The sequence below is a fragment of the Eubalaena glacialis genome, chromosome 1 (genome assembly GCF_028564815.1).
Source record: "Eubalaena glacialis isolate mEubGla1 chromosome 1, mEubGla1.1.hap2.+ XY, whole genome shotgun sequence".
Taxonomy (NCBI): Eukaryota; Metazoa; Chordata; class Mammalia; order Artiodactyla; family Balaenidae; genus Eubalaena; species Eubalaena glacialis.
Window position 1 is genome coordinate 185,758,751 of NC_083716.1, and position 26,549 is coordinate 185,785,299.

The window sequence follows — 26,549 nt, forward strand, 5'->3', positions numbered from 1 at the left end:
GGTTTAATGTTATTGGTTGTGTATTTGTCTAAGGCAGCAGCATTCCCCTATTCTACAATAATTTATTGCTGCTAATCTGCCTTATCTCCCTGGAACTTAGATGACCGTTTTATCCAAATTGACGAAAGAACAAAAGAATCTGTGTGACTAGAACAAGAGACTCTAACATATGGAATATATATATATATGTATATATACACACATACATATTTCTGTTTCCTTCCTGATGGGTAAGATGTTGCTACAGTGTAGAAATTTCAGGCTGAAGTAATATAATTATATGAAAGCTCCATTTACAAAATTTATTTTGGGAAAATGAATAGCAACCCAATTCTGTCATTACTATTCTTTTCATCAAAGTAATTGTTCGTGACCCATAATGAGACTCCAGTGACAAATTTCCATTAACATCATGTAAATGTAAAGGTAATTTTTTTGGTCAGGTTGCAAGAAGAAAACATGCTCGATATTAACTTATTACATTTCTAAAGAATAAGGAACTGGTGATGCTCTGTCATGCAATATAGCAGAGAATATCTATAATGCTTTGTGTATTAAAAGCTTATTTATATTGCCAGGCAAGAAAATGTACAGTGAGATTCAACATTCATGCATACAAATATATCTTTGTGTGAAATGAATGGGAAAAAACTCCACAAAATCTGACAGTCTGAAGGCTGTGTTTCCTAGTACACATGGAGAAAATGAGGTTTTACAATTAACTAACTATGTCTTATATAGTATATAAAATTAGAAAATAATAATATTTTACCCAAAAAGAATCAAGGCACAAAACCACGGTTCTTTGTCGTTAAGGAATATCACATCACATTAAAAAAAAAAATCACATTTAGAATACCTCCCTTTATTTTACCTTGAGATACTGAGTCCTTTTCTTTTTTTTTCTGTTATTTTTTGCTGCGCGGCTTGCGGGATCTTAGTTCCCCAGCCAGGGATTAAACCCAGGCAACAGCAGTGAAAGCCCTGAGTCCTAACCACTGGACCACCAGGGAACTCCTGAGTCCTTTTCTAAGGGCCTTTAGTGCAATTAAAACCATGCAATAAAGTAATTTTAGTTGAAATAACCAAATGAACTGTGCTATTATATCAGATCATACAAAGAGCTTGTAACGAGTATGTTAGAAAACAAAGATAGAAGAAGAAAGCATAGTGAAAGGATACATTAACATCAGACCATGCAGTGGTTGAATGGGTTCAAACATTAACTGAATGGTGAAGTCTGAGTTTAGCAGGTGACAAGCTGGTGCCCAGTAAAAGTTGGTCCCCAATAAATGAGCCTCTGGTCCAAAGCTGACTCCCTGAAACCCCACAGTCCTGCAGCACACTGCTCAAGTGAAAACTGTATACTCCTCAGTTTCCTCATCTGGAAAATGGAAGTCCTCCAAAACCAATTTCAGCTCAGATCAGTGAACTTCCAAGAAGCACTTTAAATGCACTGGATGCAAAATAATGCATTTCAAAATCAACTGAAAAAATCAAATGCTATGCTTGGTCTAGTTCCCTGGTGGGCTATCTGACTTTATTTTTTTATACAAAAAAAATTAGTGTAACATAAGCTTTTAATTTTACATAATTTTTAAGCACTTATACCAAATACTAATAATGATAATAATAATTAAAATATCAAATATTATTACAACTTAGAATCTGGCTCTGACATTCACAATACAAACTAGACCACACATCTCTTTATTTTATTAACGGGCACTGAAAATATTTCTTTGGATTATTTTCCCATTAAGCTTGTAGTTGGAAAATCCAGGCTGTGCATGATATACTGTGACATGCCTTGTATATCTCTACGAGGAAGGAAAAGGGAAAAGGGCCAAAATTTGTCAAAGATCCTTTGAATATGAAACTGTGACTTATATCAAACATTAGTTGGATTTGAAGTAGAAGCAAATGGGAAGAATCACTCTCTTAATACTTAAGATCATTTTAAAGTGATATTTGATTCCTAAGTGAAACCTGCACGTATCTGGTTTCTGGTTCCTGTTACAGTAAAGACAATCCTGGCGTGTCCCTACTATGACTGGAAGGGCCATCTGTCTTCCCAGCCTGCTGGCTCCCAGCAAAGGCTCATCACGAGGCAGCCCTGTAAACAGAACCACTGTGGAAAGGGCCTGAACAGGGAGACCCAGCTCCATAAAGGCCACCATGCTTCAGGAAGAGGGAAACTGAGACATAGGCAGCTGGGAATAGCCCTTAGCCTGCTCTCTTGTGCTTTCAATAAAATATGGTTGAACGTCACAGCAGAGAGAGAGAGATCTTCAGCAAGAAAAGTTTACAAAGAAAAAAAAAAAGGAAGAAGCGGAAGAAAAAGAAGAAAGAAAACAACTTTGGGGAAAGATAGTAAACAAAATTATTTCCATGGCCGTGAATCTAAATTTTATAGCCTGAGGAGAATTAAGATTGTTTTCCTTAAAGTGATCTGGCTGAAGTGTTGCTAACTGCAGTACAGGAACCGGAAGAGGCCGTTCTACTACACAGAGGGCAGGCTACACTAGGGGTTTAACACTGAGCGAATTAATGAGTCTCTCGCCCACAGTGACTCCTGAAACACAGACTCAGAGCAGAAACTCTACAGTCCTGTGGCACACTCAACTGAAAACCCTCCATGATGCTGCTTCCTGTTTCCCTCCCGCTGAATGGGATCCAAGCAGCCTCTCCTGCTCTCGCCCTCTTGCTTTCCTTCCAGCCACGCTCCTTTCCTGCACTTCTCTGTGGGCTATGAAAGGGCTAGACCACTTTCTAAGTTTAGTTACTCAATCTTAAGTCCATGCTCTAATGTTGTTTGATAATATTTGATACTCACTGGTCCTAAATTGTGTAAAGAGGGCATAAACAGAAAAATCAAGAAGGTTCACCACGTCTTTTTCCCTCCGCTCACCTTCCTAATGGGTTTGTGATTAATGAACTTAGAAACGTCTTGCTCTAAACAGAGATAAATCTGGAATTGTGGTGCCTTTTGTTCTGCTGTCAGTTCCAGTAAGGAACCAGGACCCTCACTAACCTATATTTTTCTCCTAGAACAAGTAAACCTTTAGATGGAAAGTTTAACTATGGGAGGGTGTGGCTCTAGTTCAGTATGTGTCTGGGGGTTGGGGGTTGGGTAGAATTGAGGAAGAGGAGGTGGAATTAACTGTGTACGGAGGAGGGGCATGGACTAGGAGGATACCTATCACCTGTTATTTCTTTTTCTCTAGGCGTTGTTTTGCCAGAGAAGCCACTCAGTTTGAGTAAATATGAAACCAGCCACTTGACTTTGGTGATAATACTTTGTAGCCTCTGAGGCAACAAGCCTGCTCCCCTTAGCACCCCCTTCATCATGAGTCAGTGGTACTTAAATAGCATCTCAGCAGGCGGGAGCTGGCTGAACCGGGGTGCTATCACTCTGCACTGACGATGTGTATCCACTCAAGCAAAACAACTGCTGTGAGGGTTTGGGGTGGGTGGGGAGGAGCAAACAAAAAACCCTAATACTACATTCTAGGTTCTTCCATGCGTTGACAACATACTGACCTCAAAAAGTTTGGGAGCTTAAAGTTTACTAAATCTTTCTGAACCCTGAGGCCATTGCTTGGTGGATTAAAGGTCAAGGGTAAAAAGAAAGTCTCCTGATTCACTGTGTGTGTGTGTGTGTGAGTATGTGTGCGTGTGTGTGTATGTATGCATGTGTGTGTATATGTGTGCGTGTTCGTGTGTGCGTGTGTGTGTATGTCGGCGTGTGCGCGCGTGTGCGTGTGTGCGTGTGTGTGCACGTGCGTGTGTGTATGTGTGCGTGTGTGTATGTGCACGTGTGTGTGCACGCGCACGTGTGCGTGCGTGTGTGCGCACACGTGCGTGTGTGTGTGCGTGCGTGTGTGTCTGTGTGTGCGTGTGTGCGTGTGTGTTCTCACCTCGCTCATCTCACCCCTTGCGGTACAGAACTCCAGGCTGTGGGTCAGGGCCCGCTCGTGGTCCTCAGCCTGGGCACGCCAGTTCAGACTGTCCCCCTCAAGGATGTCCAGCTGCTGCTGCAGGTTCTTTGCAGAGACGTTAGAGCAGTTCTAAAAATGAAAGAGAAGTGGAAGTGATGAAGGGAATTGGCAAAACAGCAATGAGAACAACATGCTATTTACCTGCCTTGTGAAACTCATAAATGACATAAAAAAATAGGCTCCTGATTTGTTTTACCTTAAGCTTCTTTGAATATAATGATTTCAGAAAGAAGCCAGACACCCAACACCCAATGTTGGGAAAGACAAACCCTTACATTTCCAGTCTTGAAACTTCAGTTTTGAAGATTTGCTCATCACACCCAACGCCTCAGAGACAATATTCATTATAAGGTATAATTTTTACTTCAAAAGGCATAAAATATGCATTAGAAACATTTGGCTTCTGCACTATAATTTTCCTGTCAACTTGAGCGTAACCTCAGGTTTATTATGCAAGTGCTCCAACCTTCACTCAGCGCAGAGGGCTGCCGAGGCCAAGGCCAAATGCGGACTGGAGAACAACTTACGTTATTTGTGCAAAGTGAGACGTCTTACTTGTTTTTTTTCTTTTAAAATAAATTTACTAATAAAACAAAACTCTTTAAAAAGAAAGGTCTTTCTTGGGAAAAACATTCTGTTAACAGCAACAGATATCTTGTATTTCTATGTCTTTCAGTTAAGAAAATACATTAGATCCATTGAATTCCATATAGTTTAGTGGATATCTTCAATGAACTTTGAAATAAAATTGGCCATTATGATTTTTATTAATGTTATATATACTGGATAGAATTAACATAATCTTTTCTTCCCTCAAATTAAGAATTTGGAGAAGGAGTTTTTTTAAAATCAGAGCCCAATGTGTTATTTAGGGAAATTTAATCTGGAATTATTTCCATCTCTTTTAGGGTCCTTTGGTAAGGTCAGTCCAGTGGAATAAAGCAGATCCAGTGATGAGTGCCCAGATCCCTGGGTGGAGCCAGGGTTCTTGGGCTTTTCTACCCTGGGGTTTTATGGATAAAGCGGCTTCTCTGGGATAAGGCTCTTCACCTATAAAATGAGGGTCCTGGGCCTGACGATCTCTCAGCTACGTTTTGGATCTGATGTGCTAAAGCAGCATTATCCAACAGAAATACAATGTGAGCCACATAAATAATTTTAAATTTCTTAGTAGTCATATTAAAAAGAAAAAAAGAAACAGTGGAAATTAATTTTCATAATATAGTTTGTTTAACCGAACACATACCCAAACATGTAACCAAATATAAAAAAACATTAATAAGGTTTTTTTCATATTAAGTCTTTGAAATCAAGTGTGTATCTCACACTTAGAGCATATCTCAATTGTTGCTAAATTTCTGTCAGAAATACTTGATCTGTACTTAAATCTCATAGAGTTTAGTAGACTCACATACCCAAATTGTTCCCAATATACTTAAAAGTTTTACAATTTGGGGTATCAGTTTTAAATTTAAATTAATTAAAGTTAAATAAAATTAAAAGTTTAGTCCCTTAATTGCATTAGGCATATTTCAAATGTGAAAAACTAACTGCCATTATAGATAGTACACCTCTATGATTTTTTTAAATTAGCATGAGAATAGATGTATCAAACAAGGCTTTTAAAATCAGATTTTTCTCCTGAAAATTTTTTTCTCTGGACGTGGTAGAAACTTACCACAAATAAGCAGCCCAATGGTTTAATATATTTTTTAATTTAACATATACCAGGCAATCTGCCTGGTTTCTTTCATACTACAGGCCAACTGAGAGCTATATTAGGTATAAATGATGGTGTTCTAAGTTGCTTACAGGCCGCTGAACTGACGAGATGACGTCCACCCCCAAGGAAAGAGCCAGTTTATACAGATGGTCTATGTGTGCCTGCTTTTCCCGAGAGCGACTGAGGAGAACCTGGACTTCGTGAGCGTCATCCATTTCCTTTGGCTGTTGTAGAAACTCCAGTTCTCTTGATCTGAAGAGTCGTCCCAGCTGAAATTTAGGCCATTAACAATTAACCTTCATATTTTTACGAAGACAGATTTTTAAAAGTGAGGTATAGTTGATGTACAATATTATATAACTGACAGGTGTACAATATAGTGATTCACAATTTTTAAAGGTTATACTCCATTTATAGTTATTATAAAATATTGGCTATATTCCCTAAATTGTACAATATAACCTTGTAGCTTATTGTACACCTAATAGTTTGTACCTCTTAATCTGCTACCTCTGTACTGCCCCTCCCCCCTTCCCTCTCCCCACTGGTCACCACTAGTTCTCTATATCTGTGAGTCTGCTTCTTTTTTGTTGTAGTCACTACGTTGTATTTTTCAGATTCCACATGTAAGTGATATCATACAGTATTTGTCTTTCTCAAAGATAGCTTTTTTTTAAAAAAAACTTATTTCCTATAACATATTTAACTAGCAGGTCAACACTGACAAGCCCATCTAAAATTATTAGTATTATAGACAAATAAGTGTTACAATGCTGCAATTCAATAGGGTAAAATTGAGGGACTAACACTGTCAGTTCTATTAAAGAAGAAAACACTGTTTGCTCACAGCCTAAAACTTTAGCAAGATGAGGCCTGCGATCTGAGTAAACTCAGAGGCTATTTTCAAGGGATTTCAATAAGTCTCCATTTTCTGTTAATAGAGGCTAAGGACTATGAAGTTTTACTGAGCACTCTACTGATACTTGAGATATAAAAAACATTGTTTTCTTCCCTCAAAGAGCTTACACTTGAGTTAGGGGAACAAAAGTAATTAAGAATCAAGGTGTTAAAAATGACAGATGTGTGGAATAAACAATAAGAGTTCGAGGAATTTTGAAGAGAGAAAAATCACTCCAAGGGAGGTGGATTGTTGGATGGAGGGACAGGGCCTAGACGGTAGAGAGGAGACAGAAGGACCTGTCAGATAATGGCAGCCCAAGAGTCAAGGCTTGGAATTAGGGATGTGGACGCCATTTTGAGGGACCAAGGAGAGCTCAGTTTGGCTGGAACATCGGGCAGGATGGGGCCCAGTGAGAGGAAAGTCAGGGGCCAGACTGAGGAAAGCTTCTAATATCAGAATAAGCAATCTGGCCTTTATTTATTACACTATCATTTATTTTTAATTTCATACTTTAAAACTGAGAGTCTTCCAAACATCCATGATAAGTCTTACCTCTTCTCTTACTTGGTGGAACTGGACAATCTTAGACAGGATCTCCTCGTAATCTTGGATTCTCTCTTCCTGGTTTTGATGGAGGTGAATTAGGTCCTTCAGCTGTTGAGACTTCTCCTTCACAGGGGCTCCTTTGCCACTTAACTCTTCTGACTCTTTTATAATGTATTGAACCTCATCATTCAGTTGCTAAAAAGTTGTAAGCAATAAAAGAAATACAGCTTTTAGAGAGCTTTTTACTTTACAACTGACTATATGAAGATCTCAATAACAAATCACTCTCTTATTTGTTAACAAATACTTATTGTGAGCCTCACCCCCATCCCTGCAAATCCAGGCATTGTGCATGATGCTAGGGATCTATTATTCCATCCTCACCTTCTCAGAATTTTTTTAAAAAATTAATTTAAATTAATTAAATTAAAAAATTTAAAAAACACAAAGAAGTGTTTCAAAGTTAGGTGGCGAAATGGAAAGTCATATACTTCTATGACATATCAAATATTCTGGTCATCTGTTAAGTAAATATATTCTAGATACTCTATGAGGCTGTGACCATCTGTGATATTTAATACAACCAGAATCAGGTGGTATGATAAGAACACCAAAAGAAGACAAGCATAAAAATATATTGGGGGAATTATTTGTCCTCTGTGATAAAGGAATGATCAGAATGAACCACCAGCTGAGCAGCACGGTAGCTATGCTGCTTTAAAAGCAGTCATCCCAGAATCCACAAATAGCCACCACTTGTAGGGAGGGATAAGCCACCTTCTTTTTACCCAGAACTGCTCAGATAGCCCTTATAGGAATCTAGATCCTGGTGCACAGCTTAAAGAGGAAGCTGCTATAATTTCAGGGCTGGATTTTATGTCAAGGATAACAGTAATGGAAATGATTTAGGCTAAGGAGATAACTTGCAGAAGAGTGACCTAGTAAGGGTCTTCATGTTGAAATCAAGTACGTGGGCATCAAATATACGCACATCACAGGGACAGAGCTAAAGAAGCTTGACAACAGTTCCTGATTTAGAGGAATTTACACACATACACTTACTCATGTGCAGGGGCATGTGCACACACGAAATGCAGATACATATGATACAGAGTATAACAAAGAAACCAACAGATAGGCTAGAAAAATTTTCTAAGAGTTTGGAGGAAAGAGTTCACTGTGGGCCACAATGGTGTGTGTGCTTTTTGTGAGTGCGGGGTCGTTATATATTGCATTAGTTTTGTCTTAAAGGAACATAAGTTAGATATTCCCTAAAGGAATCTTCAAACTTCTGTTTCGGGGTTTCTTTAAAGCCAATACTTGCAAAGTAGTGACAAACAGAAACACAGGTATCTTAACTTTGCAGCAAAGAACAAGAATCCAGGCAGGAGGATAACGTGATTGGCAAACTTTTTCGGCAGCTGTGTCAAGCTCAGGAATGGCAAGAGGTGGGGGGGTATGGAATGCACTAGCAATCAGGGCCTGGGAACATGACCCATGGTTTTTTCTCTCACATCCTGAGGGCTCTCTGAGAGGGAGAAAGGGAGAGCACAGCAAAATTCTTGGAATGGTGGTAGGAGCCTGGGGTGCCAGTGGGTGGGCACAATGACATCACAGTGATAATTTCAGGGACAGAGGACAGCAGAACCTCTGTGTCAGAGATTGCCCATCCTTGTTTTGAGATGTCTGAATCGAAAACATGTCTATACCCCTTAGGAAAAGAGTTAGAGTACATATATATGATAAATACATTAATAAGGAACTAATTTAAATTAAAATAATCTAAGATAAGAATATATTAAGGACCTTTGGTAGCCCGAATGTTTGTGTATCATCAAATATAGCACATTGCACTTAAACAGGAAGAAAAATGTGTTTTTAAAGTGGATTTTTAGACAAGCAATGCTTTTGTTTTTTAAAAATTGTAATTCATCAGACTGTAAAAATTAATTAGGTGAGCATCGACTGAACAGTTTTTAATACTTTTTCATTCACCCAAGGCCATCAATTTGTTTCTTCACCTGGAACTGAGGTTTCATTTCGTTCCATTTTTTTTGTAGACCTAAAATGGTCTGGAGACTCCCTCCAAGGTCAAGTGCAGACACAGGCATAAGTGCTTCCTGAAGAAGTTTTAAGTTGTGAGTAGTCTGAAATAGACATTAGATAGTTATGCATACGTACCACCAGCAAATACGTCATAATCATTCCAGTGATGACATGGTGTGTCATCAAACTTTTCAATGACCATGAAAGCACTCACTACCTAGAGTGAGCTTGTGGTTCTAAACCACCAATGAGCAAAAGCACAGGCCCTCTTTATATTGTGGTAAAATATTAACAAAATCTACCATTTGAACCATTTTTAAGTGTGCAACTTAGTGGCATTAGTACATTCATACTGGTGTGCCACCATTACCACCAACCATCACCAGAACTTTCTCATCTTCCCAAACAGAAACTCCGTATTGGTTAAACTCTAACTCCCATTTCACCCTCCCCTCAGCCCCTGGTATCCTCTATTCTGCTTTCTGTCTCTATGAATTTGACTACTCGAGGTTCCTCACATAAGTGGAATCACAATATTTATCCTTTTGTGTTCGTCTGATTTCACTTATGTTTCCAAGGTCCCTCCATGTTGCAGCATGTGTCAGAATTTCCTTCCCTTTTAAGTCTGAATACTACCCATTTGCCTGTTCCCTCACCTTTCTAAGTTGCTCTTTGAACGCTCCCCACTGCTGTTTCGTGGGCTTGCTTGCAGTGGCTTTAAGTTGCCAGGCTATCCGAAGGCGGCTGAGTTCTTCCCTTTCTGCCTTCTGGCTTTCCATAGTGTTCTCCATAATGTGTACTTCATTTTTCACATTTAATATTTCATTTGCTTTTGCCTGTGAAATTAATAATTGTATAATGGCTTTTCTTTCCCAAGAAATACAACATTTTGCATACAACTATTTGAGGAGGCAAACGCTTCATCATAGCCAAAGCAGAACACAGTTCTGATATCAAGACAAGTCTGAAAAGTCTGTGCACAGGCACAGCTGGGCTCTCAGAACCCATAATCTATGCTTGGATGTCAGCTCCCGAGTTCTTCATGACCCCACTGGTGTTTGAGTCCTCTCCTTTAGGATCTGTTCATTTCCTGGGGCTTAAAGGGTGACTGAATGAGCACAGGGGTCCAGAAATTTTGAAGTTGAGATTATTTTAATGCATAAGTTTTGAAGTGGATTCCACCTTTTATTTTAACACACATTAGAATATGTCAATATCTGAGTATCAGGGACCATGAGGGGGCAGATCGTTCTGGGTCTGTGTTTCTTTCTAAGCTATCCCATTGTATATATTGGGTGGGCCAAAAAGTCCCTTTGGTTTTTAAGTAAAAATAAAAGACACATTTTTCATTTTCACCAAGAACGTTATTGAACAACGTAATCACCCTTTTGGTCCACTACCTTCTGCCATCTTTCAGGGAGCTTCATAATTCCATCTTCCCAAAACTTTTTATCTTTTTGAGCAAAGAACTGTTCCAGGTGCCTTTTACAGTCTTTGAGGGAATTGAAATTTTTTCCATTAAGAGAATTTTGTAAACACCAAAATAAATGGAAATCCGAAGGTGCAATGCCTGGTGAATATGGCGGACGAATCAGAACTTCCCAGCCAAACTGTAACAGTTTTTGCCTGGTCATCAAAGAAACATGTGGTCTTGTGTTATCCTGATGGAAGATTATGCATTTTCTGTTGACTAATTCTGGATGCTTTTCGTCAAGTGCCGCTTTCAGTTGGTCTAATTGGGAGCAGTACTTGTTGGAATTAATTGTTTGGTTTTCCAGAAGGAGCTCATAATGGAGGACTCCCTTCCAATCCCACCATAGACACAACATCACCTTTTTTGGATGAAGACCAGCCTTTGGTATGGTTCATCTCGCTTGCCCCATGATCTCTTCTGTTGCACATTATTGTACAGTATCCACTTTTCATCACCCGTAAAAATTTGTTTTAAAAATGGAACGTTTTTGTTATGTTTAAGTAGAGAACCGCATGAGGAAATACAGTCAAGAAGGTTTTTTTCACTTAACTTATGTGGAACCCAAACATCAAAGCGATTAACATAACCAAGTTGGTGCAAATGATTTTCAACCCTTGATTTGGATATTTTGAGTATGTCGGCTATCTCCCATGTGGTATAACCTTGATTGTTCTCAACTAATGTCTAGATTTGATCGCTATCAACTTCAACTGGTCTACCCAAACATGGTGCAGCGTCCAGCGAGAAATCTCCAGCATGAAACTTCGCAGAACACTTTTGACACGTTCCATCGGTCACAGCACCTTCTCCATACACTGCACAAATCTTTTTTTGCGTTTCAGTTGCGTTTTTACCTTTCTTGAAATAATAAAGCATAATATGCCGAAAATGTTGCTTTTTTTCTTCCATCTTCAGTATTAAAATGGCTACACAAAAATTCACCAATTTTGATGTCTTTTTTTAAATGACGCTGATATGACAGCTGTCATATACAATCTAACAAAATTGTTTCAAATGAAGTTAAAGACAACTAAGTGCTTCTATAGCCGTCTTACAGAAAAAACCGAACAAACCTTTTGGCCAACTCAATACTACAATTATTTAAAATTTTCCTTGTGAGCAGTTCCTCAAGTTACTCCGTTTTGTGAGAACTGAAATGTACCTCTATATACAGTTGTCCCTCGGTATTCACAGCAGCAGGGTGGGAGGGGGGGACTAGTTCCAGGACTCACTGCGGATACCAAAACCAGTGGATGCTCAAGTCCCATGGTTGGCCCTCCATATCCGCAGGTTTCAACCAACTGTGGATGGTGTACTATGTTTAGCTCTGAGGTTGGTTGAATCCAGGGATTTGGAAGCTGTGGATATGGAGGGCCAACTGTATCTCTATATTTGTATCTCTATTGTGCACCAGAAGAACAATATCTAAATTCCAAGACTTCTCTTCCCAACTTTCGTATGTTCTAGATATCTGATTTGAAATCCTTTAAACAATGATTTTAAACTACTGGAAATTCAATCAGAGGCAGAAGGATAAGCGAGGTAAAGAGTAAGACAATGGGCCTTTTTTATGTCAAACATAAAAAAATGCAGAAGAATATTTGTTTTGCAAAACAGTAATTTTTACTTTGATGGCCAGCTTTTCTCAGTAAATCCTTGAATTTCTAAGGAGCAATTGCACATGAATTTCTACAATGGCAATGACAGCTGGGTATCTAAAAGTCAAGGGACCTTTTAGATTATAGTCAGAAGATAGTGCCATGAATAGTAACAGGATATTTTAAATCACAGGCCATCTTATTTTAAAATTATTTTCAATGACATTAATATTGCACATTTATATTTTTATATTAATGTAGACATTATAAAGTGTTGTTTAATTGAAAAAATACCTGCAGGTGCTAAATGTGACTTCTCCTATGAATTTGGGGATCTAGTAGTAAAATGATGTATTCTATAATTATGATGAACAAGACACACATATTATGAAAGGTATTAGACAGCCACAGCAGGCGCTAAAGCAAATCATATTTTTATCTATGCTATAAATAAAGATAGGGTATCTTTCACATATTATTAAGAAAATATTAATCAAAATGTTATATAATACACAATTTAATGTAAACTTGGAATTTGCAGCATGTCAATGACAACTACAATAGGAAGAGTATATGCTCTGAATGAAGCCTAGAAAAGAGAGCTATGGTAGGATTTGTTGATGCCTAGCTAGCAGAATTCAGGAAGACTGATTATGCATTTGGCAAACAAATATTTTGGCCACTCAGAAAGATTAAATAATTTGCCTGAGGTCTAGTTAGTAAACACACTACTCATTCTACTTCTGTATAAGGTCATTGGAAAATTTGCCATAATCTAGTCTAAACAGGGCACTAAATTATCCATTTTCCATGTAAATTCACGCACAATGAGTGGTCTTCTGACATCTTGCTTTTCAGATATCTTGATAACTGGAAGGCAGTATTCCATGTAGCATTCTTGGTATTTGCCACTATAAATTAGTAAATTGGCACTTTCATCAAGATGTCTGCCAGATTTCTGCCCTAAATCAGTTTTTCTGATTGTGATGATTTTTAGATGAACTGAAAAAATTTTCAATTTCAAGTTTGAAAATCTGAGCCTCGGCAACCCAATCAAGAGCAGAACACTCAGTGGAAAATGCCAGCTGGACTTCTTCCTTCTTAATAACCAAACTGGTTACCACATTTCAGCAATAATGTTTGTTTAAAAGCCTAATGGTCCGAAAGGTATGAAGAGAATAAAAATTGTGTTATACTGGCTTTACCAAATGGCTTTACCATTCATATCTCAGAATGTCACTGAACCAATAAAGTTAAGCATTATGTGGACCTTAATTCTTATCAATAAGGAGGAATTTATTTATCATATGACAGTGGTAAGGACCTTGGGGTAAAGTAGCCATGTTTATAATGTCAAGATACAAGACCACCAAGGTATGTAGTAAAATACACACTGTTGCTGAAAACTCTAAATGGACGTTTGAATATCATGAAACCTAAGTTTATTTAGACAAAGATACAAAAGATAATTTTGAATGGATTCCTGCTACAGATCTTAGATGAAAATCTGACTGTACAATCTTAAACATTCTAAATAAGTAATAAAGGACTTCTGTTTCTGGGTAGGATGGAGTAGCTAGTGGCAGAGCAGTGCTTCTGCCTAGAACAACTAGAAAAGCTGGAATAAATGCAGAAAGCATCTATTTGAAGGCAAAAAGAACTAAAGAGGCCAAGCCTCCAGAGAAGGACGAACCTGAGAGTGGTGAGCTCACCTGTCACCTCTCCTACCCCAGTCAGGGGCATTTCCCAATTCTGTATGCCGACAGGAGGCTGATCGTGAGGCTTTACTGGGGAACAGAGAAAACAATAGAACTTTGGACAGACTGTAGTGGGGATGGGGGTTCAAGCACACAGCTCATCTTCATCTCAGAACATTCACAAAATACTGGGGCTGAACAGGGCAGTGGATTAAAAAACCCAAGCAAAAGCCTCTGAAAAGCAGAGTGGAAGTTTTTCAGCTATCTCCCAAGACTCCCCAAATTGGAGACCTGCCAGGGGGAGAGACCTCAGAGGATGCACCAAGCTCTAACTTGAAAATGCTGAGAGCCCAAGGTCAACAGAATAGATGGAGCATTGACAGGACTGTACTCCGGACTCAACTCCACCAGCTCCTGATTGGCTTAAGTGATCTTCAACCAACACCCACCTAAGGAAAGAAGATAACACCATCTGGAAATCCTACAATTTTTTTATACATAATGCTTGGCATTTGATAGATATTCGCTCATCATCCCAAGATAGGACGACACAGCTGGAAACCGAGAGAAAAAGTAGACAATAGAAACAATTCCAGATCCAGATGTTGGACTTAGCTGACAAACACTTTAAAATACCCATGATTAATATGGTCACGAAAGTATAGGAAAGATGGAGAAAGAGAGGATAAAAAAGAGAATTTCACTGGCAATATAAATCTAATAAAAAAGAACCAACTGGAAATTCCAAAACTGAAAAATATAATTTCTCAAAAGGAAGTTAGTAAGAAAAAGGATAGACCAAAAAAAGTGCAGTTTGCAAATATGTAAACTCCCTTATGAGTGCAAATTGGAGAAGTACACAATGAAGAGTTGGGTATAAAGATATACTGAAAAAGAATAAAAATCTTAAAGATAGATAGATATGTTCTAAATGTTCCAAGTAAAAAATAACAATTTTTTTTTACAGTAAAGCACCAATATAACATAAGAACATAGGCAAAATACTCAGCAAGTTTCCTCTGATGCATATGGATAGTATTAGATACATTAGAATTATTTAATGCATATTTTGTTTCCATATAGATTTAAGAAGACTGGTCTTTAAACAACAAAGTTTGAAACAATGAAGATAAAGAGGAAATTGTAGCTCAAAGTAGATGAGGGTAGTTAGAGCCCAACTCTTCCAAATGAATTCAGGCTCCAGACTGAGATTCATCACATGTCAGAGTACTGAGAAAATTGCAGATGTCAGTCATCTTTGCAAATCTCCAGAAAATAGGAGAAGGGCCAGAAAATTAGAGAAAGGAAAATGCCCTGATTTTCAAATGGGGGAAAAGATGGCCTATGTGATTTACCTGTCAGTAAGCTTTACATTGAAAACCAGGGCAATAAAGTCATCATTGATCAAGCAGATTGGGAGCACTTTGGAAAGAACCCTATGATCACTAGGAGTCAAACTAATTTTTGCCAAATTATATTATACAATTGATAGGATACTAGGTAGATAGACCCTCCTTTGAGCAGTGTCTTCCATTATAGACTTAAGAAAAAGTGGTTAAAATAAAGTACTATTGGGAATGTCCATGACTGTTTAAAAGACTGGTTAATCAATTGACTGCTTAATGGACTGGGGTAGCAATCTGCCCCTCAGACACTTTTATTAAAGATCTAATTGCAGCCACAAGAGGCTTACTTATTAATATACAGAATTAAACCCAGGAGAGATGGCTAATGCAATAGATAGCAGGCTCAAAATTAGTTTAACAAGATGGACTCATGAGTCAAAACTAACAAAGTGATATAAAATAGGAATAAATATAAAGGTTCACATTTGTATGTAAAAGATAAATAGCGACATGGATATAAAATGCGAGAGACCTAGCTTGGCAGGAACTGCAATAAAAATGTAATGCAATTGCAGTTTTCCCATCACAGGCTTAATATGAACCAACAAAGTGAAATTATTGCTAAAAGTGCTAGTACAATCTTAGGTCTCATTAGTAAAGAATGATGTACACTTTGTACTCTGTGTTGAAGTTGTACTTTACTTCTTGTTTACATGTTATGAATGATATTGACAAATCATGGAAAATTCTGGGAGGGAGGATTAGGATGAAGAAAGAGAGAAAGCTACCTCCTAAATGATAGAAAGGATTTATATCTAGTTCACTGCAGAAAAGACTCAAATTAGATTTTGCAACTGTTTTCAAGGTTTGAAAAACTTTCGTGTGTAAGAGAAATGAAATATGCATACATTTTTTTCCCCTGTGGAGCTACAGAGGGTTAGAATCAGATATGAAGACAGATTCGACTTAACATTAAAAAAAAAAACCTTCCTAGCAGCTGGCATTTTCTAACAGTTTCGTAAGGAAGATACTTGAGATATTGAAGGAGAGGTGGATTAACCATCTTTCAAGAATTCTGTGGAGAACTTTATATGGGCCTGAGGTTGATATAACGATTCTAGGATACTTTACAGATATAACTTAACAACTAAAGTTTAGGGTACATTTCTAAATATAATGGAGCTTTGCTATGAAAAGATCTGGTATTGTAAGAAATTCTTCGAAATGAAGATTCATCCTAGATGTTTTCTTTTGCCTCTGGAAATCTTGTAAGGATCTTGTTGCATGCTTTCAACCTAACTCAGAACTTCTGGGTGATCTTCTGAGGACTCTATGTAATAATAATAATGTTACATTTGGATTATAGTCACTCTTTCTTGTTAATAGATAAAACAGCCTTCATGTGATAAACTCACAAGAGGTCTAGGAGCAAAGAAGCACATAAATGCTGGGCTTCAGCACTATTCTAGGTTGAATGGAGCTAAAAAGAACTTCCTAAACTAGCACGGCTGAATAACAGACAACTGAACTTTTAAATTTATGATTCTGACTTTGAAAAGTGATCCTTGAAGAAGGTGTGACTCATTTAATGTTATTCTCACCATATTTATTAAATTAAGGAACTTGAGCCCGAGGTCTTGAGCTAAAAAGCTCCTCTTTAAAAACAGCTGCCACTGCTTCTCCACTGAGTCAGAGAGACGCTCAACTTCAGCATCACCCTCTTCCTTTCGCAGGATATCAGTTTGGTAAAACTCCTTTAGGCCCCGACATTGCTCCTCTACCTTAAAAAAAAAAAAAAAAGAATATAAATGAAAGTTAAGAACACTTAAAAACATTTTTAAAGAGAAAAATACTAGATTCCAATAAAAGCCTATACAAAACTTAATTGGAACCTACATTTCAGAATTCTTTAAATAATTATTAAATATTGTCAACTTACTGAAAAGACATGAAAATCTATTCAGGTTGTTGACAGATCAGACTGACTGCCACTGGGTAGTAACTTGACCTGACAAGTTTATTATCCAGAAGCCCTGTTTACTGTAGCCAAAATCATATTTATGTATTATATATGTGTATGTTTTGCAATTGGAGACAGCTTATGTCAAAGACCAATGTGGTTCCATTTAAAGCTGAGTTTTATAATTCAGGAGAAAGATAAACATATACAATCAAGGAATACAAATCAGAAAGAAATGTAAGTCAGTAAAAAGTTATTCATAATTAGTAAATCACAATTTGCTTCTCATCAGTGATAAACCAGAACAAAAGAGTACAAATAATTATGAATTTTCTGTACATGTATTAATATTAAACTGCCTCCATGAGCAAATCTAACTGAGGTTCATTACTTCACCTCCCTAGAATTATATTTTCTCATTTGCTAACCAAGGTAAGCAATACTAGATTATTTTAAATCACTCTCTTTGGACAGAGCTTATATAAAATCAAATGTGCCTGCAGAACTAGATCATTCAACTGGGTATTGTAGAAATGGTAGAAAGTTTTTGACACAAGTTTTTATGCATTTTGAATAATACTTAATGGCCAATAGGATAAGACTCAAAGAGCTCATAACTACTGAAAGCAATATAAACGGCATAGAAATTTCAGGCAATGGTTAGTCACTATATTTTCAAGATTTCAATATCATTCTTAATTTAATGAGCGCTGCAAAGGGCACTTAGAAACAGAAGTTGTCTCCTCTTTTTCCATATTCCATTTATTCATGACTCTGTTTTCCTGATGCTTGTTTCCTCAGCCCAGGATGATCTTTCCTCAGTTTTCTGCTCCTACTTAATCCTTCATGAGACAGTTAAAATACTACCTCCTCCATGGAGTCTCCTAAGATTCCGTAGTAAGAATTAAGCAGCTATTTCCTTGGGTTCCCAAAGATAATTCTGGGAGAAAGAGAACCATAAACAGATTATTACAACACAAAGGCAAGTACGCCCACAGTGTTCTGGGCACACTGAGGAGGGACCACCAGCTCTACATAAAGTAAACAGGCAAGAATTTCCCAAAGGAAGCGACATTTGATCTGTGTCTTTCAGAATTGTCCAGGGTGACAGGGAACAGGAGAAGGGGGCCCCAGATGGAAGTAATAACGAGTGTGAAGGCACAAGTGTGAAACACTGACTGGTTCAGAGCACGATAAATGATCTTGGTGTGGGTGACATCCAGATAGCACAAGCTGAGTGGTAAGAAAGAAGTGAGAGTGATCATAGTGTTGGCATAAAGCCGTCAGTAGGTTTCAACTTGTTTGCTACTATACTCAACACAATGTGACACACTCTTGCTAGTTTGAAACAACTGACAGCTATCACAATGACTCGGAATCAGCATGACAGCCATCAGTACTTCAATGGGATAGTATGCTACAGGCGGGGGTGTCAATATCATGGGCTGTCGGTTATGTGAAATTCTTAAAACATAAACTTTAATTCATCCTCCTTTTCCAACTGCTCAAAAAAGCCTCCTTGAATGTAAGTGAGCATGATGTCATTATAGGAATTCCCTTGAATCTGGACTAGTTTCTTTTTTAAGTGAATTAATGATCAACTTTAATACATTACCCATTTTGGGGTAAAAGTTATAACTTGCTTCATAAATTACATTTGTCATATAACCTGAATTTCAGGAAGTGACATGATCAGATTTGCTTTAGAATGACCATTTTCTGAAAGGCATAAAGGGGAGAATTATAGGAGACAGAGAGAACAGGCAGATACAATTTCTTTAAGCTGGGCAAGGGATGATGAGGACCTGAACTGAGAAGGTGATGGTACAAATGAAGAAGGGGAATTCAGAAATCTCTTAGGTTGTCTCTAAAGACAGACATGGGATAGCATGGCCTTTGATGTTTGAAAAAACAAAAGGGAGGAGATTGGGAATTAAACTTCAGCTCTGATGTTTACTACCTGTTTGGTCTTACATACTTAACTTCTCAGAGCCTCAGTTTCCCTCATTTGCAAAGTAGGGATAATAGTAAATAAACATAGGGATATTATAAGGATGAAATGAGATCAGGAATGAAAAGTTCAGGGCCTAGTACAAAAATAAGTGCTCATTAAGAAAGGGATCGGAACAGACTTTGAGCTTCTACATAGGACTTCTGAAAGACAGTGGGGTCATTAATCCAATGCCAAAATACAGAAGGAAACACGTTTGAGGAAAAGATAACCAGTTGTGTTTTGTTGAGCTTCAGGAAGCTACAGAATACATAGGTAATTAGTATGATTGGAAGTTGAAAGCATTGGCCTGGAGCTCAGAAGAGCTGGGGTTGAGGAACCAGTTTTGAGTTACTGGTGAATTGAAACTATAGGTGTGTTTGTGGGAGGGCGGGTGATTTTTGTAGGGAACGTGTATAGAATGTACAAAAGAGGGAGCACAGGCAAGAACTCTGTAACCCACCACACTTCAGGAACAGAGAACTGAATCAGGAAAAAGAACAGATAAAGAAGTAGACAGGATAATTTCACTTATGTGAAATATCCAAATAAAGCAAATCTATAGGGACAGAAAGCAGATTAGTGCTTGCCTGAGGCTGGGGGCAGGGGGGAGGGAAGTGGAAACCAGGATTGACGAAGAGCATTCCCCAGGCCTCTTTTTGGGGTGATGGAAATATACCAAAACTGGAGTGCAGTGATGGTTACACAACTCTATAAATATACCAAAAATCATTACATCCTAAAATAGGCGGATTTTATGCTATGTAAATTATACCTCAATAAATCTGTTTTTCTTTAAAGTCAAAGGAGGTGAATGTGAGCAACTGGGTTAAATAAATATGGCAGAGGGATTAAGTGGGATAAAGACTGACCGTTTCACCTGTCAACTGGTAAGTAGTAAGTATAAGCTCATAAGAATGGAGTGAAGAGGTGCAAACGGCAGGATTGAAAAGGGGATAAACCAAATGGCTGTGGGTGAGGATTAGGGAGGATCAGCAAGAAGAGGAAAGAAATGTCATCTTCCCATCCCAAGAGTGCAGTTGTGAATGGAAGGAAAATTACAGAGTGGTAGCCTTAGTGAGGGCAAGACTATTTGGGCAGAACTGTAGACCAAAGAGAAGGAAGCAACGGAAAAAGCAAAGTTATAAAATTAGAGGATGGATGCTGAAGCTAGATTCTGAAGGATGTAGGAGCAGACAGGGAGGGACTGATGGCTGATTAGTACAGCACACATGCAGAAACTCCACTTCATTGGTGACAGTGGAGGAAGGGTGAATATGTCAGTGGGTTTGGAAGCTGAAGGAAGTCAAGGCAGTTAAGCTCAATGGACTCATTTTTTTCAGTCACATAGAAGGTAAGGGCGTAAGCTGACATTTAGGCATGGAAACTGCAGTAAGAAGTTTGCGACTCACTACTGAATGGGCACCAACTAGAGAGCATATGGGGGTCTCAGCTGAGCCAAAGACCCATAAATTTGTAAGAGCACCAATCAGCACAATTGTATGATTTTCCACAGGAGTGTCTGGAAGCTTGGAAAGAGAAGCTGAGTAAACAGAGTGTTGGAGTGATCTAGTATTGGGAGTTGGCAAGTCAGGGTAGAAGGCAGGGAGTTGAGGGCATGGGGAATGGAATGGAATTGAATAAGCACAAGCTGGTGAGAAAAGAGAGAAAGCCTGAAGGGGTAGGAGATTGACAGACTGAGAGCACTGCCAAGGTGAGGACACGAGGCTCTGCCAGGTAAGAAAATAGATTAAGTGAAAGCTGGGAAGATGAAAGGACATGAGGTCCTTCTGGGAAGGTTCTGTTTGCAAAGCTAAGGTTCCAGCCCTAGTCCCAAAACTCCTAGTCCCAGAGGCCAGAGGGGGCCATGGAAGTAGGCGCTGAGCTAGAAGCTAAGAAGGTACATTTTTGGCAATGAAGATGCAGAAAACCAAGCACTACTTTGTACCTTCTCCACCATTTCAAGTTGAGATAAAAATGTTCATCGAGGGACTTCCCTGGTGGCGCAGTGGTTAAGCATCCGCCTGCCAAGGCAGGGAACACGGGTTCGAGCCCTGGTCCAGGAAGATCCCACATGCTGCGGAGCAGCTAAGCCCGTGCGCCACAACTACTGAGCCTGCACTCTAGAGCCCACGAGCCACAACTACTGAGCCCACGTGCCACAACTACTGAAGCCCGCATGCCTAGAGCCCGTGCTCCGCAACAAGAGAAGCCACCACAATGAGAAGCCTGCGGGCAGCAACGAAGACCCAACACAGCCACAAATAAATCAACTAAATTTTTAAAAAAAGATTCTTTCTTTTTTTAAAAAAATGTTCATTGACAGAACAACCTGTCAGCTGTAATACCTCTGCCTAACCCTGAGAGTTCCAGGATAAGAAAAAATTAAAAAAAAAAAATCCAGAATAAAGAAAGATGTGGAAAAGGAGGCAGTGGTTCCCTGAGATTTCCAGGGCCTGGGCGTGGCCTTCCTCCAGAGTGGTGAGAACTCAGACTCTTAGAGAACCAGAGCTGGCAGAGGAATGTGGGCAGGCAGGATGTGGTCGTGCGAGGTAAGGGTGAGAGTGTTGGGAGGATGGTGGGAGAATGCTACCTAACTTGGGTTGGCTTTACCCCTGAGTGAGCCTTGATGGCTCTACCTCCCACTCAACCAGCAGCCCCTCCCTGAAAGGAGAGTGAACCATGCGCGCCTGGGTGCATTGGGACCAGAGTTAAATGAGGTGGGACTCCAGCGCTTTGCTATGACTGATGTCACCTTCAAGAACCTGGGACCTTTGAGAGATGGAATTCTAGTCTACCAGAGGGAATTTTATAGATTATTTAGTACAAATCAGTCAAAGCAATGCCTCAGAAAAAGCTCTCAGAGGAAAATTACTAAAAAGCATCAAACAAGACAGATCTGAGACTGGACCCAACAGCCTATAATTTCCAATTGTGTGGATTTTAAATAAATCACACAAATTGCTTAGGTATTCAAAGAGATTCATGACTTATTTTTAAATAATTTTGTTTTATGTTTAGGATATTGTAAATATTTGTAGGCCATAGTAAAAAGGGTTTCAACACAGACACTTTGCTTATTTGTCTGTATCTACACATACACACTTGTATTATGTTTTTAGTAAAATAACTTACTCTTTGAGCCTGTGTATGGTGCCTTGGAGAATAAAGGAGCTATAAGTGAGTACATGCACTGGGGTGGAGGATCTGGAACTACCCACGACGGTTCTATCCCCTTAGAAAGCAGGAAGATGGGCAGAGGCCATGCTGCCAAAGAGGTCAGCCCATAGGTACCGTACCTCCTCTGATGACTTTAGAAATGCCACATAAGTTTGCAGAACTTGTGACCTGGAGCTGATGCTTTGGCCAAGTATGTTTAATTCTTCCTCTAGCCACTTAGCTTTAGAAGAAAGCGATGCCACTTCATCAGGTTCAAAATCATTTTTCTCTGTCAAGAGTTTTGCAGCTGCTTCTGATTCATGTGATGTCTCCTATGAAAACAAGGCATAGGAGGTCAGAAGCTGACAGGGGAATCATGAACACTCACATTCCAATACCTTCTGTACAGCCATCTATTACGATTATTAATTGAACTTGTACCAAAACTCTCCTCAACGAAAAAGGCACGTATTTTAAAATTCGGAAAAAAAAGGCACCGTAAAATGAAAACCACCTCAAATTATTCTTTCAGTCTATCAGCTACATGTCTTATTTAGAACATTCTATTTTCTGTGTCACAAATAGAAGAAAGTTTGTTTAGTAAGAAAGGTTGTAAAACACATTGGCAGAAATGTTTAAAATAATTTGAATAAAATAATTATACATGATGATTGCTTTATGAAATTTACCAGTAGCTCTAGAAAATCCTTAAACTAATTTTGTTATATAAGAGATGACAAGTTTATAGAAATTGTTTACTCATTTTTTAATTTACAAAAAAATGCCATATCAAGTATACAGTCTTCTTAAAGTCTCCATCTACAGCAGTTTTTAAATAAGTGTAGGGAAAATGGTACAGATGAGGTGTGAATAACCTAAAGAGTCAGCGAATTTGACTTGCTAGGGTTGCTCTCCTACGTTTTCTTTTGAGTGCAATTTTTGGCACGTGAAATCTAACCACTGATTCAATGGATGAGTAGGTATTGTAGGCACTATTTACACAACTGCCACAGAGCTGTGTAAAATTGCACGTGAGACCAAGCTAAGATTCAAGCAAACGTGAAAGACAGAAGATCCACTCTCATTTAGAGCAAGGAGGGATTGCTGTCCTACTTGTATTTAACATGCTTCCCAGGTACTCCAGTGAATGAAGGTAATTTTAATTTACAGGCGCTGCTCCCAGAGAGCACTCTGGGAAGGAGGAAATGGAGGAGTTTCTCCCCTTGAAATTTCCTCCTTCCCTCTAAAATTTTTTAAATAAAAAAATGAAGGGACTTCCCTGGTGGCACAGTGGTGAAGAATCTGCCTGCCAATGCAGGGGACACGGGTTTGATCCCTGGTCTGGGAAGATCCCACATGCTGCGGAGCAACTAAGCCCATGTGCCACAACTACTGAGCCTGTGCTCTAGAGCCCGCAAGCCACAACTACTGAGCCCGCGTGCCACAACTACTGAAGCCCTTGCTCCTAGAGCCCGTGCTCTGCAACAAGAGAAGCCACTGTAACGAGAGGCCCGCGCACTGCAACGAAGAGTAGCCTCCGCTCGCCGCAACTAGAGAAAGCCCGTGCACCACAACGAAGACCCAATGCAGCCAAAAATAATAAATAAATAAATTTATAAAAAAAGAAAAAAGTACTTCTCTAAATAAAATATATGAGGCTTTCTTTTTAAAAAAAAATGAAATTGAGTTCAGGCATGCATTTCATTTTAGACATTTTAAAAAATGAATTAAAAACAGCCCATTAATAATTGGTTCATCTGTGAGTTTCAGGTGGCAGTGCTGTCTGTGAAGGAGACTCTTGGATAAATTAGGAGTTTTGGATTAACATATACGCACTACTATATATAAAATAGATAATCAACAAGGACCTACTGTATAGCACAGGGAATTCTACTCAATATTCTGTAGTACCTATATGGAAGAAGAATCTGAGAAAGAATGGATATATGTATATGTATAACTGAATCACTTTGCTGTACACCTGAAACTAACACAACACTGTAAATCAACTGTAGCCCAATATAAAATAAAAATTAAATTAAAAAAAAAGAAATGATGGAGTAGCGAGGCCGTTTCCTAGAGGCCTGGGCACTTGCCTCGCCTTCCTAACCACCTGCTGGGGCAGGCAGGGACTTCGTGCAGGTTTGGAGCTGCTAGCAGGAATATCTGAACCTAAGTCCCATGTGAAAGCGGTGAGAGGGTGCTAGAGAAGGTGCCAGGCAGAGGAGGGGGCAGTTTCTGTCTCTAAACATTGGGTGTGCAAACAAGATTGTGATTGTTTTGCCTCCTGGAATCTAGCACTGTTGCATGTTGCTCTTGGTAATTTTCTCTTGCAACTTAACTCTAGCAGAAAATCACAAATAGCCTTGGAGAGGCGCTCTCCCTGCCTCAAGGAGCTGCTAACATCTCCTAGGCTAGGAAAGAGGGCCAAATGAGTGTTTAGCACCAGGCTGTAATGCTGAGCTTCCCTGAGCTCAAACGCCCTAATAAATGCACCTGTAAATATAAATAATTTAGATACACAAAATGGTAGGCGTTTTTAAGTCATTATCTGCCAGAAGACTAATTTAGAATTGCAGCCCTCAAGGGACCTAGGATTAAGTTTTATAGCTACTGAAAATAAAGAAAAATCATATTTACAAAACCATAACCATAATAATAACTCTCATTTTATTTACCTTAGCTTGTTTATCTAGTTCCAGATATGTACTCAAAATCTTCTCTGATTCCGAAAGGCTGGAACCGACATCCATTGCATTAGAAATTACTGGGCTGATTTTCTGAATGGACATTTCCACCTTTAGGAATAAAGAATATATTGCACCCTTAGTAATATATATTGGCATATATGTATGCAAATGTGTAGAGGAGATAAATATTACTCTCTATATTCCCATTATACTTTAAATGTATATCAATTTTAATCTAAAAATAGCTTAATATTTCAGAATTTCATACTTAAATTCATAATGCTGCTCTTCATATGAGGTAATACTACTGACTCACCAATAGAGGATATATGTTTACAGATATTTCTTTTATTAACAGCGATGAGATGTAGGCAATAATCCACATTCTCTAAGAATTTATTATCTATATTACCTAGAAAGGATAATTCACTTGTCAACACATCAATAGAGATGAATTTTTCTGGTGTATTAAGTCATGATCATACACTGTACACTGAAAGGGGCCCAATTTACAGGTATATTTTGAAGCAGAGATCCAGCATAGGTATTAGATCACTTTATGGATTACTATATTTAGGGCTGAGGGGCCCCGGGGCAGCACCACATGCTGTACATGTGATAACAAAACACAGAAACACGCTTAGGCATTTAATTGATGAACGTGGGGTCTATGATTTGATCTTCAATACCCATGAATTAGTGAATATAGTGAGCTTTAAAGGGTTCTATTCAATTCAAGTTACTGCCTTGCTCTGACTAGAGTTCATACTTCCCAAAGTCAAATTGGCTCTGACTTAGCAGTAGCCACACAAGCAACAACAGCTGTTTGAGTTTCTACTGTGTTTTCCACCACCAACAAATTCGCTTGAATCTCAAGCTCCAGGGAATGCAGCACTACAGCTGCCGCCATGTTTGTAATCTCCCTGGACCCAAGCATCAGAACAAGGTTCAAATTCCCATCTCTGGATCAATAACAGGCGAGGAGGCAATTTAGATGGAGACTTGGTTATTTAATGACCTCTCCTGTGAAGTCTATTAATTCTACTTGTGTAAGTCAGGTATATAAGTCCATTGTAGCAAATGAAAAAACATCATTGAAAATTTGAGACCCAGCCTTTACAACATGGTTCATTAGCATTAATGTAGTTGAGATATTACTAGTTTTTGCTATAACCCCATCTACAGACAAGTAATTTTTTTTAATTAATTTATTTTATTTATTATTTTTTTTTGGCTGCCTGGGGTCTTCATTGCTGCACGCGGGCTTTCTCTAGTTGTGGCGAGCAGGGGCTTCTCTTCATTGCGGTGCACGGGCTTCTCATTGTCGTGGCTTCTCTTGTTGTGGAGCACGGGCTCTAGGCTCTCGGGCTTCAGTAGTTGTGGCACGAGGGCTCAGTAGTTGTGGCTCACGGGCTTAG

General features: G+C 38.8%; 1 protein-coding gene across 1 annotated transcript in view; it reads right to left on the reverse strand.

Moving 5' to 3' along the window:
* The window catches only part of CCDC141 (coiled-coil domain containing 141), a 215,036-nt gene that overhangs the window by 33,469 nt on the left and 155,018 nt on the right, over window positions 1-26,549 (reverse strand). The window contains exons 10-17 of the mRNA XM_061202688.1: window positions 25,120-25,239; window positions 22,582-22,773; window positions 16,934-17,113; window positions 9,874-10,053; window positions 9,193-9,318; window positions 7,178-7,366; window positions 5,814-5,993; window positions 3,921-4,070 (exon numbers count right to left, since the gene is read on the reverse strand). Coding sequence (XP_061058671.1) covers window positions 3,921-4,070; window positions 5,814-5,993; window positions 7,178-7,366; window positions 9,193-9,318; window positions 9,874-10,053; window positions 16,934-17,113; window positions 22,582-22,773; window positions 25,120-25,239 — 1,317 coding nt within the window. The remainder of the gene's footprint in view (window positions 1-3,920; window positions 4,071-5,813; window positions 5,994-7,177; window positions 7,367-9,192; window positions 9,319-9,873; window positions 10,054-16,933; window positions 17,114-22,581; window positions 22,774-25,119; window positions 25,240-26,549) is intronic.